A 19,203-nucleotide genomic window follows, 5' to 3' on the forward strand; every position below is an offset into this window, starting at 1 on the left:
AATTCATACTGACACTAAAACCAATTATGTGGATATTATTTCGGGTAGTGATTTTTTATGATTCCAATTCATAAACTTTTGGCAGGGGGTTTAAATTTGGACATTAAACCAATATATGGTTGCTTATTACCCATTATTTATGCATCAGATATTTAGCACATTTTATGTGATGACAAATAAGCAAAGTTCATCCCCCACTAAAAAACATTTCCCAATAACAGCAATACATGACAGGTTAAGAAATGTGTATATGTAACAAGTAAATAACCCAATTCACCCATATAAGTTTACTTAAGTAGATATTATGGATCTATCATGGTTATCATTGATATCAGAAGACATGTCCCAAGTCAGAAATCTTGTGAGTGGTTGTCTTTTGTCAAATCTTTCTGTTATTTGGAGAATTTTGATGTTGATGGTAGATATTTGACAGTCTGTTAAATTATTCACAATCTTTTAAGAATCAGAGCATTGTCAAGCTTAACAAATTGAATACACACCTGTCTACTGTCTGTAAGCTGTAAGTTTGGTTCAGTTCTGTCAAACAGGAAGTTTGGCTGAATTCTGTCAAGCAGTAAGCTTGGTTGAATTTTGTCAAGATGTAACTTTGGTTAAATTCTATCAAGCTGTTACTTTGGTTAAATTCTGTCAAGATGTTACTTTGGTTAAATTCTGTCAAGATGTAAGTTCGGTTAAATTCTGTCAAGATGTAAGTTTGGTTTAGTTCTGTCAAGCTCTTAGTTTGTTGAATTCTGTAAATCTATCAGTTTGGTTGAATTCTGTCAAGCCGTAAGTTTGGTTCAGTTCTGTCAAGCTATAAGTTTTGTTGAGTTTTGTCAAGCCATAAGTTTGGCTAAATTCCGTCAAGCCTTAAGTTTGGTTGAATTCTGTCAAGCTGTAAGTTTATTTGAGAATCATAGAGCTATGAATAATTTTTAGATACCATGTCGTTTCAAAATGTATAATACATTGTATTAGGTATTATGCTAATGACATGACTGAATGGTTTATATAAAATGCTACTCAAACTGTTGCTCTCAAGCATTTCTGATTAAGGTTATTCAAGAAGCAAGTGAAAAATGAAACTTTTTATTTTATTTGTATTCATAATTTTAATCATAAAATACAAATTGTGTTTATTGTTGTGCTAAATGCATGGTCATCCAAAACGGATAAAAATGAATGCCTGTATAAACATGATAAATTTCATATGCCATTAAAATTTTACTAAAATTTTAGCATCCTAAAAGTAAACATAAATATGTGCACATTTCCTAAAATTCATAAATATCTTTTATGACAAAAAAAGCTAACAAATTGAACTACAATCAAATGGATGTTTTCAGCGGAGACAAGATGTAAAGAATATTACTGACTAGGTGAGATTTCAAGTCTACGCCTCTTTGCATGGACTGTATATCACGTTGAATACCACCAAACATAATAAGTTCACCACGACCTTCAGATAAAGAATAAAATATTGTTTCATCGGGAGCATCCAATGAAAAGCTTTCATCTATAGGTCGCCATGTCACATGACCTTGTACAACCTCTGCAATGTCAAGTACATGTAAATGCATTTGTGAATGTGGATCTCTTCGCCGAGAAGACATTACGTTCTGAGCCTCAGTATTTCTACTCTGTCCAGTTTGTTTTTGCTTTGCTTGCTGTGCCATGTTTTCCCGTAATTTTTCTTCCATTTTTCTCAGAGCTTCAAGTTGTTTTTGTCTATTGCTCATTGCATTTGGACGTACTGAGGGAGAACCTGACCGAACACTTGAGGTTGATTCCATTGCACTTAACTGTAACTTTTTTTGTTGTTCAACATAATTTAAGATTGCACCTAATTTTCTTGAAGAATCTGGATCTGATGGCTCTAACCTTGAACGACCTGGTTGTAACGGTTGCCTAGGTGAGTCATTTTCTACAACTGAAGGTCGTTTAAATTGGGGCCCACTTTCCTCATCACTTTCTGTGCTGGAACTGTTATACCTCTGGTCCCCATAATGAGAAGGGCCTGCTGTTGGCATCCTGTGTGAGGGACCAGGATCTTCACCACCTCTATCTGATGGTGGTATTTCTCTTTCAACTGGTGGCACCCAAACTCTATTTTGTTGTATATTTTCAACTGGACGTAAGTTAGGACTGGGTTGTGATGTTGGTTTTGATACAGATTTTGTAGGTTTACTTAAAACTGTGATCATGTTACCAATCTAAAAAAAATAAAGTCAAATATATGAAATGTTCTCCAAATGCATGTAGATATTTATACTGCTAGGAATGTGTTGCTTTTAAAATGCCAATTTATATAATGAATTACATCTTTTTGTTATTTTTTTTGTATACAAAAAAGTTCTATATATTACAGCAACTAGAAAACCGGTCAGTAGAACTCACAAATTGATACCACCTGCTTGACCAATTTGTATTATATGTGGATGTTATAGCTAAAGCAGTATAGTATAGACAGATAGTTAAGACTCTATTATCATTGTATGCTTTGGTTTCAGGTAACTATTTTTTCTTCTTCTGGTAAATAAACCTAAAGTTTAGGATACCTAAAAAAAACTACTCACATTTACAGAGTATTATTTATTTTCTTTGCTATCCTGCACAGACAGGTTTGTTCCTAATTCAAAATATTTTTCAAAGCAATAATGATTCACAATTGTATATCCAAAGAAAATTGCATTTCCCTTCTCCTTGCTGATACTTTACTATATTACAATCATGACAATTAAACTAGTGAAACACAGTACTATTTATATAAGAAATATATCTATTTGTAAGTATTCAGTCTTCATCTAAATACTTGCAAGACATGCCTGTACTTTTCAATTAGTTACATAATTAATAACCATAGTAGTCAGCACAGTTCAATTGAGAATTCAGATTTTATTGTATGTAATAACTGCTTTCAGGAACTACAGCACAATTTCTATTTTCACAAATTATTATAATAAGTGTTGTAATAATATAATTCCATGATTTAATCCGTATTTAGTCATTTAAAAAAATTTCCAATAGTATATATAAATAACATGATAGTTGTGTATAATTGATGGTTATAAATAACATGGTAGTTGTGTATAATTGATGGTTATAAATAACATGGTAGTTGTGTATAATTGATGGTTATAAATAACATGGTAGTTGTGTATAATTGATGGTTATAAATAACATGGTAGTTGTGTATAATTGATGGTTATATGTTGATGATATTCTATTGTAGTTGAACCTTTATATTATAAGACTTATTTCAGAGAAAGGAAAGCAAAATTTACTGATTCTTAACCTTCTTTGATGATCTAGTTTGAACTATTTTTTTACATTTCCATTCATTTAGAAATTTGCAATTAAACAGTTTTAATGCTGGAGGAAACAACATTCATTTGTGAGTCACTGAGAGAGTAAACTCATCTTGTTCTTACCTGGAAGGTGTGAATTCAATACACTGGCACAGTTATTTTCACATTAAATTATTTGTCAGTTAATCTTGTTAATGTATTATGTACATCAACCCCTTTTTCTTGAATGTATCTTGATTGACTCTATTATGCTATTTGTGTGTGACTAACTCTGAAAACCTTTTCCTAGCAGAGGAAGTCATTCACACAATCTCACCCACTGAGTTCTCATAAAAGAGAAACGAAAGATACCATAGGGACATTCAAACTCATCAAGTAGAAAATAACTGACAACACCATGGCAAAAAAAAGACAAACAGTACACAAAACAGAAAACTAAAGTCTGAGCAACACAAGCCACACCAAAAACCAGGGGTGATCTCAGGTGCTCAGGGAGCTGGACCATAAAGCTGTGAAAACATGGACGACTCTATATTTTACAATTTATCACACAAAAGATACAATTTGTTCCTGGTGCAAGGTCAAAAAGGTACAAAACCACTGGAAGACCAGACTCATTGTGTCAGAGTATTCATATGAATTAAGGATATGTTTGCCAAAAGTCTATGTCAGGGCCTTTTATAAAATGCTATGCAATATGGGTTTTGCTCATTGTTGAAGGCCGTACAGTAACCTATAGTTGCTCAAATCTACATCATTTGAACTCTGGTGGATAGTTGTCTCATTGGCAATCATACAGCATCTCCTTATTTCATATACAGGTGGGGACACACAGTGTTTCATATAACATGTGGCAGAGGAATAACTGTAAATAAAATCTTCATATGGTATAAAAACAAATTATATTTTTGTTTACTATGTGCATTTTTACCTTGCAAGCTGGATGACACCATAGTTGAGGAGCAGCACAGTCTGTGTTATTGACCTTGACCTCTGTCCATTCCCAGGGATCCTTGTCCATGCTTAACAACCACATGTCATTAAATATCTGAAATAAGAATAGATGTCTACAATTTGTACAAATCTTCTTTTATTGATATTTATTAAATTGATTATCCATATAGTGGACCATGAAGTTAAAGGATAATGCCAGCTTCTTTTCTGTCTTCTTGTATAAAGTCTGCCTCATACAAATAAAGGAATAAGTCAGTGAATAAAAGAGCACAGTTAGTTCCCATAGGCATGCCAATTGTCAATTAAAAAACAAATATGTTGGCAATTGACAAATCAAGCATCTTGTTCATTATATTGTTAACTTTCGAGAACTTTTAGTTTTAATCAGTAATTTTGTACAATGTATGTATTTGTCTTTTCTTTAAACAAGATGTTTGTATCTGTGTTGGCCTTTCTTTCTTATGAAAGGAAGTGTGACTAATTCTTTCAATTTAAATTTCTAATGAGGAAAAAGGGTTTAGAAGACAAATGTTTTGACAATAATGCATAAGGAAAGGGACTTAGATTCAATGTACTCTTTGGAATTTTGTTAGTATCCCTTTCTGATTCACAATGAGCAGGTAGTTTCACAGTAACCACGAAGCCTGTTTTGATTGCTGATAAAATAAAGTTTAAAATATTTGGAAAGAATTTTGTTTTAGAATTTCAAAATACTGTAGTAAAAATTACTACATCATGAACATAAATACCTTTACAGTGTTCTATATTCAATACAATATTTTACCTGATTAGGACCTCCACAACCACCTATAACTAATATATGCTGGTCATCTACTGTCACCTAAAATGAAATTCTTAATTACACAATAGATTTCTAAAATGGTACAAAAACTAATCTAAAGAGGCATAATTTGATTAACTATTTTCAAATAAATATTTATTTTGATCAATGATTTATACACACTCCTGATTTAATTGCACAATACTGCTAATACTAATATAAAGATAGTGAAGCTGTTAGTTAACATACACTTGCATTGAACTTTAACTCATGACCCATCGACAGAACTAGGCAATAACAAACCAGAATATGTCTTATGAATACCATGCCTCACTCTGGGTCAAAAGTTTAATTTTGCATATATATTTTAGAAATCTTTCAATTTTGTTGTTGTTGTTATGACAGGGCTTTTTATAGCTTACTATACAGTATGGGTTTTGCTCATTGTTGAAGGCCATACTGTGTTCTTTAGTTGTTTACAGCCTTGTCCTTGGGTCTCTGCTGGAAAACTGTCTCATTGGCAATCAAACAACATTTCCTTATTTTTCAAGTTTAAATCTAATGTGACCTTGACTTCATGGTAAATTGCCTTAAACCAAAACTTCACCTGAGAATGTATTAGTTTTCTGTTGTCACTTTTTAAAAATCTTCAGTGAACTACAAATCAAGGTCAAATCCCTTAAAAGCTAAAGTTGGCTATGATAAATAATGGAGCAATGTAGAAATGGTGTTGCATTACAGGAAAATTACTAGTTTATTCTGATTTGTCTAGACATCATTTAAGATGAGATTAAGACTGAGCAACAAAATTTATGACCACAGAAATTAAATTTCTATTTTTTTCACTGAACTATACTTAAAACAAACTAGAGGCTCTCAAGAGCCTCTGTCGCTCACCTGTATTTACTGATGCTTTAGAAATCATGTAAAATAAGGTTAAAATCATAATTAATAGTATTAGATATTAGATATTATAATGATATCTAAGATAATAACAAAAAACTGCAAAATTTTTGTAAAATTACTAACTCAGGGGCAGCAACCCAACAACGGGTCGTCAGATTTGTCCGAAAATTTCAGTGCAGATAAATCTAAATCTGATGAACATTTTTGCCACCTGTCAGATTTGCTCTAAATGCTTTAGTTTCAGAGATATAAACCAAAAACTGCATTTTACCCCTATGTTCAATTTTTAGCCATGGCGGCCATCTTGGTTGGTTGGCGGGGTCATCGGACAAATTTTTTAAACTAGATACCCTAATAATGATTATGGCCAAGTATGGTTAAATTTGTATCAGTAGTTACAGAGAAGAAGATTTTTGTAAAAGATTACAAAAATTTACGAAAAATTGTTAAAAATTGATTATTAAGGGCAATAACTCCTAAAGGGGTCGACTGACAATTTTGGTCATGACAACTTATTTGTAGATCTTACTTTGATGAACATTATTGCTGTTCACAGTTTATCTCTATCTATAATAATATTCAAGATAATAACCAAAAACTGCAAAATTTCCTTAAAATTACTAATTCAGGGGCAGCAACCCAACAACAGGTTGTCAGATTTGTCTGAAAATTTCAGGGCAGATAGATCTTGACCTGATAATCAGTTTTACCCGATGTCAGATTTCCTCTAAATGCTTCAGTGATCTGGAAGGATTTTTTCTCTATGGGCCCAGGGCCCCCCAAAAATAAATTCAATGGGCCATTTTTAGAATTAATGGGCCATGTTGTCAAATGAGTGGGCCATTCGTTTACAATAAAAAAAAAAAAAAAAAAGTGTATATTTCACTGTACTTACAAGTATGGTTCTAATTAATATCATGGATATTGTTCCTGTGATTTTGTAATTTCAATTTCAATGAATATACAAGAACTTCTTCCAAACCGGGCAATATTTACGATAACCTTTATTTACAATGTTAAAACTGGTACTGTTCCCTTGTTCATGTTCATGTTTTTGCTGAGCCTTCGACTTTTGTCGAAAAAGCGAGACATAGCGATCCTACATTCCGTCGTTGTCGTCGGCGGCATCCACAAATATTCACTCTGTGGTTAAAGTTTTTGAAATTTTAATAACTTTCTTAAACTATCCTGGATTTCTACCAAACTTGGACAGAAGCTTGTTTATGATCATAAGATAGTTTCCAGAAGTAAATTTTGTAAAAAAAAAAAGTCATTTTTTCAGTATTTTACTTATAAATGGACTTAGTTTTTCTGCCAGTTAACATTACATTCACTCTGTGGTTAAAGTTTTTAAAATTTTAACAACTTTCTTAAACTATCTTGGATTTGTACCAAACTTTGACAGAAGCTTGTTTATGATTAAAAGCTAGTATCTAGAAGGAAATTTTGTTTAAAATTTTGTTCCATATTTTCCGTATTTTACTTATAAATGGACTTAGTTTTTCTTCCAGTTAACATTACATACAGTCTGCAGTTTAAGTTTTTAAAACATTTATTAGATTCATAAACTATCCTGGATTTTTACCAAACTTGGACAGAAGCTACTTACAATCAAAAGAGAATATAGAGAGGAATATTTTTATTAATTTTTTTCCTCATTTTTGTTGAGCCTGTGATTAACAGCAAAAGTAGGCAAGACACTGGGTTCTGCAGAATTCTTACGAATTTTTTTTTACATTAAATTTGGGTCTTCGTCGATACCATACTTATTCCTGACGTTCCGTATTAGAGGAAGTTTCTGGCATTTCCTCTGCACTTGTATTATTATTACTTCATCACGATGACAAGAATAACAGTAGAGAGCAACGTTAATTGATAAGACACAACAACAATTCACTGAAGGCATGTTTACAAAATGTCAAAACGAGCCAAAGACCAAAAAAAAAAATGACAAGGACAGTTAAGCCCCTTTGATGGAGACAAATACCATGCTATTCATAAAAAGGCTTTTGGGTTTTTCAATCGAAATAATAGCAAGCTTACTTAAAAGATTATAATTAGAGAAGAATTCTCGCCTGTACTAGCCAATTTTCACAAATTTAAAGTTGTTTATAAAAAAATATCATGAATGATGGTTAATTACGTTTTTTGGGTAATCAGTCATACCGCATGTTGCTATTATTACCATAGGAAAACATCCGAGACGTCCCAAAAATATATAGGTGCTCCTTAGCCTGGGATCCTGGCCAACTGCTTGACAGTAGACGAAGTATAAGATTGGGTCAGGATGCCAGGCTAAGGTGCTCCTATCACTGGAGTAAACACTACACAGTTGTGTACTCACACATGGCGGCACGAAATACGATCGGAAATCCATTTGACGATATCGCAACGTTTCAAAACGAAGTGAAAAATATCATGCGCCACGCGGGCGCTTACATTTGTCACTCTATGCGCCATTTCTGGTCGATAAGAGCAATTGGCGCAAGGCGCACTTCCTTCCCGATCACTGATGCTTTGGTTTCAGAGATATAAGCCAAAATCTACATTTTACCCCTATGTTCTATTTTTAGCCATGGCGGCCATCTTGGTTGGTTGGCGGGGTCATCGGACACATTATTTAAACTAGATACCCTAATGATGATTGTGGCCAAGTTTGGTTAAATTTGGCCCAGTGGTTTCAGAGGAGAAAATTTTTGTAATAAACAGCTGCGCCATTGGTGCATGATACGCCCGTCGTCTTGTGTGTGAATTTTTATGCAATAAGCATAAATAGTTTCTGACATACGACGTGACATGCGAAAACCACCTTTTTTTTTTAACAAAAAACTCAATATCTATAAAATAAAATTTTGAATCAAAACCAAAAAGTATACAGATCTTTAGATTAATATAACTAAGAAGTGTGTAAAATTTTAAGCAATAATCATAAATCGTTTTTGAGATACGGCGTGACATGTGAAAACACCCCTTTTAAAAAAAAAAATCAATATCTCAAAAATAAAATTTTGAATCAAAACCAAAAAGTATACAGATCTTTAGATTAATATAACTAAGAAGTGTGTAAAATTTTAAGCAATAATCATAAATCATTTTTGAGATATGGCGCGACATGTGAAAAACCCCTCCCCCTTTTTTTACAAAATACTCAATAACTCAAAAATAAAATTTTGAATCAAAACCAAAATGTATACAGGTCTTAAGGTTAATATAACTAAGAAGTGTGTAAATATTTTAGCAATAATCATAAACTGTTTTTGAGATACGGCGCGACATGTGAAAAACCCCTCCCCCTTTTTAACAAAATACTCAATAACTCAAAAATAAAATTTTGAATCATCACCAAAAAGTATACAGATCTTAAGATTAATATAACTAAGAAGTGTGTAAAGTTTTAAGCAATAATCATAAATTGTTTTTGAGATACGGCGCGACGTGAAAAAAAACACACACCTGTTTTAGTTACTAAGTCCCGTAACTCAAAAAGTTTTTATCTTATTTTCACCAAAAAGTATACAGATCGTTTGACCATCATAAGAAACAACTATGTTAAGTTTCATGAAATTTGGATAAGTCATTCTCAAGTTACGGTGCGACATGTTTACGCCGGACAGACAGACGGACAGACGGACAGACAGACGGACGGACGCCGGACATTTGTATAACATAATACGTCCCGTCAAAAATTTGACGGGCGTATAGAAAGCTAACGACGACGACGACGAAGGACGACGGACGCCAAGTGATGAGAAAAGCTCACTTGACCCTTCGGGTCAGGTGAGCTAAAAATACTGATGAACTAGTACTAAAGGAGCTAATTATGTCCTCAAACAGGTATTTATTAATAAACATATAAATTACTTCTTAATGTCTCAAACTCGACAATCATTGTGGACCAAAATTATGTTCCATATTAAAACATATACTTTAACACCATGCAAGTTCAAATTGGGTGTTGACATTTTTTATTTTAATTTACAGAACTTCAAAGGCCAGCTACACCACAAACAGTACACCTAGGCTAGGTGTCTGTCACAGGTGAGACAAAAAGCATTTGATTTCTGTTTTTCATCTGGAATCAATGGTTATCTAACAAAACATTACCTCAGGATTCAAGAATTAATTTTACAATCATAAAGATATTTCCAGCTCTTGACCACTGAGGTGATATATGTCTCAACCAGAGATCCCCTTTATATTAAATTTTACAAAAAATTATTCATAATTATTTAGTAACATATGCAATTGAACTGCTTTACATTTATGACGAATTAACATTAATCATGAACTGATGAAGTTGTATATCATGTATATTCTGCATTCAAAGTTAAAGTACAAATATTTTGAACTTTTTACTGGTGCACTTCACTTTTAGATGACATGAGTAAACTATATATACCTGTGTTTGACCAAATCTTGGGCTTGGTCTCTTGTTTTCTGTTACAATTTTCTTCCAGGTTAAATCTATAAAATCAAATCTCCACAAGTCGTTTGTTCTAAAATATACAATTAATAATCATTAAAACTGAAATGCTGAAAAGTATCACCGGCTCTGATCACTATTGAATTTAATATTGAAAATCATTCAGCTTAAGGTCTACCTACAGAAATCATATAAAAATATTCAATGAACATTATCAATGATCCATTAAAATCAGGTCAAGGTCAGATAACCCTGTCAGACAGACATGTACACCTTACAATCATTCTTTACACTTAAAACTTTATCATAAAAACTATATGTATATGTGATCGGTGAAGGAATGCTCTATGGTCTTACCCTGCACCTGGATCCTCCAAACATTAACATATAGGGTCTATGACATAAGAAGCTGAGTGGCCTGCTGTAAGAGATGGAATTGAGGTTTACTTACCCTGTACCTTGATCCTCCAAACAGAAGCATGGTGTCTTTGACAGCAGAACCTGATTGGCCTGCTGTAGGAGATGGAATTGAGGCCTTACTTACACTGTACAAGCCACACTGGATCCTCCAAACAGAATCATTTTGTCTTTTATCATTGCAATAGAAAGCTGAGTGGTCTGCTGTAGGAGTTGGATTTGAGACCTTACTTACACTGTACAAGACATACTGGATCCTCTTAACAGAATCATTGTGTCTTTGACATTTGAACTTGTGTCCTGCAGTAGGAAATGGAATTGAGGCCTTGCTTACCCTGTACTATAGATCATCCAAACAGAAGCATGGTGTCTTTGACATTTGAACCTAAGTGGCCTGCTGTAGGAGATGGAATTGAAGATTTGCTTAGCCTGTATCTTGGATTCTCCATACAGAAGCATATTGTTTTTGACAGTTGAAATTTTATTGGCCTGCTGTAGGAAATGGAATTTAGGCCTTACTTACCCTGTACCAGGCACACTGGATCCTCCAAACAGAAGCATGGTGTCCTTGACAATAGAAGCTGAATGGCCTGCTGTAGGTGGTGGATGTTCTCTAGAAATACTGGTCACTAGGTACCATCTGTTGACCTCTGGTTTGTACATATGTAACTCATAGAAAAATCCTGCAGCCTGGAAAAGGTGAAACATGCTCACAAAAAAATCTTATTTAACATGTTTAATCTTTTTACTTTTCATTTGATGACAAATAAATACTATCTGCTTTACTAATCAGTGAAGCCTAACATTTTCACATTTACTGTCATAAAATACTGAGTATTGAAAATCAGATTTGAAACCAAATACATGCAAGTTGAAATACATCATGTACATGCAAATTTTATTTTTGGACCAACATAAAAAAATCCTGTAGATTTATGGGTTTTACCTCTGAACAAGCTGAAAGACAAAAAATCATGCTACAAGACACTCCAATAACATATTCCATCAAGAATTAAGGCTGATGGGGGGTCTAAATTACAAACAATAGATTTTTTTAGGACTTAGGACAGGAGCATAAAAATGCAGCGGGTTAACCGTTTAAACGTTTTAACAGGCTCCAACCTTCACCCTAACCTGAAACAGTAGTGTAACATTACAACATAATAAGACACACTATAAAATATCAATTGAAAGGGCTTAACTCTATCAAAATGACATTCAAACAAAATCAAGCAAACATACACTGAACGAATAAGTTTGATCTATGATACAACATAAATACAATATTAATAAACTAGAGGCTCTAAAGAGCCTGTGTCGCTCACCTTGGTCTATGTGAATATTAAATAAAGGACGCAGATGGATTCATGACAAAATTGTGTTTTGGTGATGGTGATGTGTTTGTACATCTTAATTTACTGAACATTTTTCCTGCTTACAATTATCTCTATCTATAATTAACTTGGCCCAGTAGTTTCAGAGGAGAAGATTTTTGTAAAAGATTACTAAGATTTACGAAAAAATGGTTAAAAATTGACTATAAAGGGCAATAACTCCTAAAGGGGTCAACTGACAATTTCGGTCATGTTGACTTATTTGTAGATCTTACTTTGCTGACATTTATTGTTTTTTACAGTTTATCTCTATCTATAATAATATTCAAGATAATAACCAAAAACAGCAAAATTACCTTCAAATTACCAATTCAGGGGCAGCAACCCAACAACGGGTTGTCCGATTCATCTGAAAATTTCAGGGCAGATAGATCTTGACCTGAAAAACAATTTTACTTCATGTCAGATTTGCTTTTAAATGCTTTGGTTTTTGAGTTAAAAGCCAAAAACTGAATTTTACCTCTATGTTCTATTTTTAGCCGTGGCGGCCATCTTGGTTGGTTGACCAGGTCACGCCACACATTTTTAAAACTAGATAACCAAATGATGATTGTGGCCAAGTTTGGTTTAATTTGGCCACGTAGTTTCAGAGGAGAAGATTTTTGTAAAAGATTACTAAGATTTACGAAAAATTGTTAAAAATTGAATATAAAGGGCAATAACTCCTAAACGGGTCAACTGACCATTTCAGTCATGTTGACTTATTTGTTAATCTTACTTTGCTGAACATTATTGCTGTTTACAGTTTATCTCTATCTATAATAATATTCAAGATAATAACCAAAAACAGCAAAATTTCCTTAAAATTACCAATTCAGGGGCAGCAACCCAACAACAGGTTGTTCGATTCATCTGAAAATTTCAGGGCAGATAGATCTTGACCTGATAAACAATTTTACTTCATGTCAGATTTGCTCTAAATGCTTTGGTTTTTGAGTTATAAGCCATAAACTGCATTTTACCCCTATGTTTTATTTTTAGCTGTGGCCGCCATCTTGGTTGGTTGGCCGGGTCACGCCACACATTTTTTAAACTAGATACCCCAATGATGATTGTGGCCAAGTTTGGTTTAGTTTGGCCCAGTTGTTTCAGAGGAGAAGATTTTTGTAAAAGATAACTAAGATTTACGAAAAATGGTTAAAAATTGACTATAAAGGGCAATTACTCCTAAAGGGGTCAACTGACAATTTCGGTTATATTGACTTATTTGTAAATCTTACTTTGCTGAACATTATTGCTGTTTACAGTTTATCTCTATCTATAATAATATTCAAGATAATAACCAAAAACAGCAAAATTTCCTTAAAATTACCAATTCAGGGGCAGCAACCCAATAACGGGTTGTCCGATTCATCTGAAAATTTCAGGGCAGATAGATCTTGACCTGATGAACAATTTTACCCCATGTCAGATTTGCTCTTAATGCTTTGGTTTTTGAGTTATAAGCTAAAAACTGCATTTTACCCCTATGTTCTATTTTTAGCCGTGGCGGCCATCTTGGTTGGTTGACCAGGTCACGCCACACATTTTTAAAACTAGATACCCCAATGATGAATGTGGCCAAGTTTGGTTAAATTTGGCCCAGTAGTTTCAGAGGAGAAGATTTTTGTAAAAGTTTACGGACGACGGACGACGGACGCAAAGTGATGAGAAAAGCTCACTTGACCTTTCAGGTCAGGTGAGCTAAAAAGATGTAGGAACAGTGTCAATGTCCAGTGAAAAATATTTCATGCATGTTCAGGAGACCAAATCAAAAATAAATATAATAGGTAAGTTCTTCAATAGGGGATGGATCGCAATGAAGGGCAGAAATTTAGAATGCCACTGGAAAACATGTTGAAACATTTACTTTTTGGGGATAACAAATCGATATTTCCATAAGATACAATTGTATTATTTTATTAAATAAAAATTATCACAAATCAATTTCTTAATTCTCATCAAATTGTGCTTAGTTGAGGATGAAATAGACCAATCATTTGCAGCTTTTGCTTAAAATTTTTAGGAGTAAGCGCAGGACTGGTTGGCTTGGAGTCAGAATAACATGAATAATGTGTCTGGGTAAGGTGATATGTCTTCCTGTGGACTGTTACCTTGTGAACTAGCACGTTAAAAATTCTGGCTCAGCGGGTTGGTCTAGTACAAAGCAGGGTTGATATTCATATAACATTAACATGTTCTCGTCCTGAATATGCATATTAATTTGCCGCTGGATGTTAAGCAACCATCCATCATCATCATCATAAAAAAATTGAATTAAGAAACCTAATCTACCTTAAAATTGCACATCTTAACATAGTTAATTTGTTTTTAAATCAACATTGCATAACGGTCTCCTTTTTGATATTTTGATATCGTATGGACAGTTTAAAGTTTGCACAGACATGACAGCAATCTGTAGCTAAATATAAAAAGCTTAAATACAACAAACTGTGCTGTTTTGTATTTTTTTAATGTTTACCAAATTCTTTACAACCTACCTGGTGTAAGGGATAAGGAGTTGGATGACTCCATCCACCAAATAATACCAGACTGTCTTTATATACAACCATACTGGAACATGCCTTAGGTGATGGATAGGTTCCTAGCAACAAAAACATAAACATATAACATATTTGTTCTCATTCATGTCATTCCTGACTGGTGTTAAACTGATTCTGGTAATTGCAGTAACCACAATCCCAACATGGCTGAGGTAGAAATAGGTAAGATCGTCTTCTGCTAATTTCATGTAAACTTGTTGTTTTTAAGAATTACTACGCCACCAGGTTGATATGTTTGGTTTTGTTGTGTGTATGTATTCTTGATGTCATTTATGGCCTCGTTACCAAAAATTATAGCAATTGAAAATTTAAGGAAGATAATCGTAACTCCATGAAGTTTGTTTGAAATGATAATCATAACTTGACTATCAGATAGTCGTAATTTGGATATGATAATAGTAACTTATCAGTGATTACTGCAGTGTTCTCCCAGGGTCGTTTTAGCTTCAAGGTAATGTGTTGCTGCATTCCTTGAATAAGATGTTGTATGAATTGATTTCTAATAGATTTTGTTATAGATTTGATGTTGTAATTACCACCAAAAAGATGATATTTCAAAATGCCCTGTTTACCAGGATGTTTTTATAATTGTTCGGGGAGAACACTGTTGTATCTGTTTTTTTGTCTCCTTCTTGCAATTCAAATTTCATTAATTTAAACTGTTTTCCTTGTCAAAGAATAACACAGCTAACAATATTTTGCATTTTATTAATGGTTCTGGCTATATTTAACATTACTGTTAGTTGGTAATTTGTAGGACTATACTGCCCATTTAGATACACAGACTATGGATCGTTCAATCAATTAAACTTATTTTCAATATTAAATAAAACATTAATAACAAAAAACATACTTTGACTCAATGCTAAAACAACTGAAGCTATGAAATAGCATTGAGAGAATTGAATGCAGTAATCTGAATTATGCATAATCAAGGTAATTATATAATCAAGCAACAATGCTACACTGAAAATGCTGGGCCGAAACTGCTTATAAAAATCAAACTACTACATAATATTTACCCATTGCTAGTGGCCTTATCCATTCTCTCCTTGCCAGGTCAAATCTCCAGAGGTCATTAAAGGTCGTGTTCATTGATGTACATCCACCAAATACATACAGTGACTTGTCATAATAACAAGCACAATGGGAGTATCTTTCTGTTACCCGTATTATGTCAATCTCTGGTGCAATTCTTGTCCATTTCACTTTACTTTCATATACACAATTTTGAAAGGTCTGTCTTAGTTGTCTTGTCACACCTGTGATATAAAAATATTACTATTGACAACATGGTTGATAAATTATCATTTTTGTTAATTTAATCAATTTAATAGTTAAGGGCACGACAAAATCAATACAGTGTTTAAATGGGTTCAACATAATGTGATCTAGCTCTAAAGACTTGCTTCGTGCCTTTTGAATGATAGTTTGTATCATATCATTGGTTGTGTGTTTAAATGACAACAAAGGTGTTCCAGTGAATTCAAAATCAGCATGTCTAAATGTGATATTGTCACCCGTCACTTTATTTTGATATCTTGCATTGTCATAGCCCATCTCTTATTGTAACAACTTTATTGATGAAAAATTCAGCAAATGAGTTAACGTTTGACAGTTTTTCATTTGAGGATGAACTTCATTTGAACTTGGCAGAGGGGTGTGTTGTTGATTACCCATAAGATATTTTGTTAGTTATAAAAGCTATCGATGGTCATTTCCTAATTCTCAATTTAAGATTGATTGATCGCTTAACAATGCTTAAATTTTCACTTCTTCGTACTATGAACATCAAAATTATTTCATTTTTCCTTATATGCTGTTCTTGGACCTGTACAGGAAGTTTTATCTAGCACTAATTGTATAGTTTTATTGTTGATATTCACCAAATATGTACCAAGTGTTAGATTAGTTTTATTGATATTAAAAAAAATTTGTTGGTATTCCTAAACAGAAGATTTTATACACACAGAAGAAGAAGTATACTTAACAAAATTATTTTCATTTACCTGTGTATAATATGACGCAGGTTTCTTTAAAAGTGATGATTTTATAAAAATTGTTTGACATTTCACAGTGATATCATACTTTTAACTTTGTTTAAACCTGTTTCTTTACTTTTGACTTTATTTATCCCTTGTAATTTTTTATTAACTGTGTATTTGCATTCAGGTGTCACAGGTCAAATTTATTTCATTGTGTGTTAATTTACGTTTTTTGATTGAGTTAAGCCTTCCAATTGATATTTTATAGTGTGTTTTTCTATGTTGTGATGTTATACTATTGTTTCAGAAAAGGGAGAAGGTTTGGTACAAAAATGTACCATTAAAACGTGTAATCCCGCTGCAAATGTTTGCACCTGTCCTAAGTCAGGAATCTGATTACAGTAGTTGTCGTCTGTTTATGTAGTTCATACATGTTTCTCGTTTCTCGTTTTTATATAGATTAGACCGTTGGTTTTTACCGTTTGAATGGTTTTACACTAGTAATTTTCTGGGGCCCTAAGATTATAGCTTGCTGTTCAGTGTGAGCCAATGCTCCGTGTTGAAGGCCATACCTTGACCAATAATGGTTTACTTTTATAAATTATAACTTGGATGGAGAGTTGTCTCATTGGCACTCATACCACATCTTCCTATATCTATCAGTCAGGGGTACTACTTGTACAAGTAATTTTTATTTACTTGAAGAAGTAAATATTAATATACTTATATAAGTAAATTTGTAGGATACTTATACAAGTGTATTTTATTTACTTGTATAGGAAAAAAAAAATTGGGCTTAGTTATGTCCCTTAGACATTCAGATTTTTTTACTTATACAAGTAAAAAAGTCATCCTATCTTCTTTTCTTGAATTCTTAGGACTTCTTTGCTCTAATAGAATTTTTGATTGTCTGTCCTTTGCAGATGTCTTTACTAATCATTTAAGTGTAATTTCATGGACAATGAAAATCTCATTTGTCTGTTATCTTCAGAACACTGCTCATTTACAAGCCCCCAAGGGGCAATTTTTGAAGGCCTTGCGCAAATACTTAAGATCTTTGCGCAATCAGTTTCTTTGTTGAATTAATGAGATGAAACATTGAACTCTAATAAAAAATTATGAGCTAACCTGAGAAAAATTGTTTTTACATCTCAAAACTTGAGAATTTTTGTGGGATTGTAAAATAAATTTACATTTTTTTAGAAAATTAAGGGGAGATTATTCAAACATTATAATTAACTTATATAAGTTTATTTTATTAATAAAGTTGTATCTCTATAAACACCCATGTGAAAAGAGTTTGGAAAATAACAGTTGCAGATGATGATGATGATGATATATTAACCCAGACGTGTCACCCTAACCAACCCAGACACATCATTCTGATTCTGAGCTGACCAGTCTTTACTCTTACCCTTTAATGCTCTGTGCTTATAGCGAAGAAGCAGCACATACCATTTTTAAAGTCTTTGGATTGACCTGGCAAGGTTCAAACCCATGTACTCCCGCACTGGAGGCAAACATGAGACTTCTGAGGTGGTATCCAAAAACTGTGGTGTCATACCAACACTGTCCTAAGTCAGGAATCTGATGTTCAGTAGTTGTCGTTTGTTGATGTGGTTGATAAGTGTTTCTCTTTTCTTGTTTTTTACATAGATTAGACCGTTGGTTTTTCCGTTTGAATGGTTTTACACTAGTAATTTTTGGGGCCCTTTATAGCTTGCTGTTCGGTGTGAGCCAAGGCTCAGTGTTGAAGACCGTACTTTGACCTACATGACCTATATTGGTTTACTTTTATAAATTTTGACTTGGATGGAGAGTTGTCTCATTGGCACTCATACCACATCTTCTTAGTATCAATTGAAACCAGGGTTTACTTTTCAAACAGGGGTTAGAAACGACACGAACAGTCTCACTGAGTAATAAACAGTAGACTTTTGAATTGGCTTTACAATAAGTATGAGGAAATCACAATCCGAGTTAGGACTTACAAATTATGGAAATAATCTTTTACCTGCAGCTAAACGGTACCAACGACGACAAACAAGCATGCAAGACTTGACATCACGATATGGTGAAACCTTGGACAAAATAAACTCTAATATTTCCTCGGGCAGATCATCAATATTCACATTGGATGTACAAGTCTCGAACTCCATTTCCATTTCCAAACATATGTAAGGAATTTGGCTAGCTGTAAAAATGCCAAACCTTGTAACAATAAATGTAGGAAAAGTAACGAAAAGCTCCGAAGGAAAATAGAAATTTCGGTTTCAATGAAAAACCAGTTAAAAGAGTAACCGACTCTAAAAACGTGAAGTAAATCATTTTGTTATTTGAATATTAAAGGTCAACTAATGAAGCAACAAACTCGAAAGACATTAATCAATTTATTCCATAACCAATAATTAATTCTAGTTAAACTGCAAAACATTGTTTGGAAGTATATTCACAAAACAATTTACCACCGGAAATGTTATATTTAATTTGTT

At 33.2% G+C, this 19,203-nt stretch overlaps 1 protein-coding gene across 1 annotated transcript; it reads right to left on the reverse strand.

Moving 5' to 3' along the window:
- Positions 1 to 1,073: 1,073 nt before the first annotated feature.
- Positions 1,074 to 18,951, reverse strand: LOC127719979 (F-box only protein 42-like). Its single transcript, XM_052226359.1, has 8 exons — positions 18,726 to 18,951; positions 15,749 to 15,988; positions 14,664 to 14,767; positions 11,313 to 11,479; positions 10,349 to 10,445; positions 5,047 to 5,103; positions 4,240 to 4,356; positions 1,074 to 2,213 (listed from the first exon to the last, which is right to left on the reverse strand). Exons 1-8 carry the CDS (start codon positions 18,874 to 18,876, stop codon positions 1,329 to 1,331), a joined length of 1,818 nt encoding a protein of 605 aa, XP_052082319.1. The 5' UTR covers positions 18,877 to 18,951; the 3' UTR covers positions 1,074 to 1,328.
- Between the last annotated feature and the right edge of the window lie 252 nt (positions 18,952 to 19,203).

The sequence above is a fragment of the Mytilus californianus genome, unplaced genomic scaffold (assembly GCF_021869535.1).
Source record: "Mytilus californianus isolate M0D057914Y unplaced genomic scaffold, xbMytCali1.0.p SCAF_11, whole genome shotgun sequence".
NCBI classification, from domain to species: Eukaryota; Metazoa; Mollusca; class Bivalvia; order Mytilida; family Mytilidae; genus Mytilus; species Mytilus californianus.

What these genes read in the sequence shown, in the direction of transcription:
- LOC127719979 (XM_052226359.1), bottom strand. Translation starts at nt 18,876, where the DNA reads ATGGAAATGGAGTTCGAGACTTGTACATCCAATGTGAATATTGATGAT. An exon ending in TTGGTACCGTTTAGCTGCAG is followed by an intron (nt 15,989 to 18,725) that starts GTAAAAGATTAT and finishes TTTATATCACAG; the next exon opens with GTGTGACAAGACAACTAAGA. An exon ending in CAAGATTTGGTCAAACACAG is followed by an intron (nt 5,104 to 10,348) that starts GTATATATAGTT and finishes ATTTCATTTTAG; the next exon opens with GTGACAGTAGATGACCAGCA.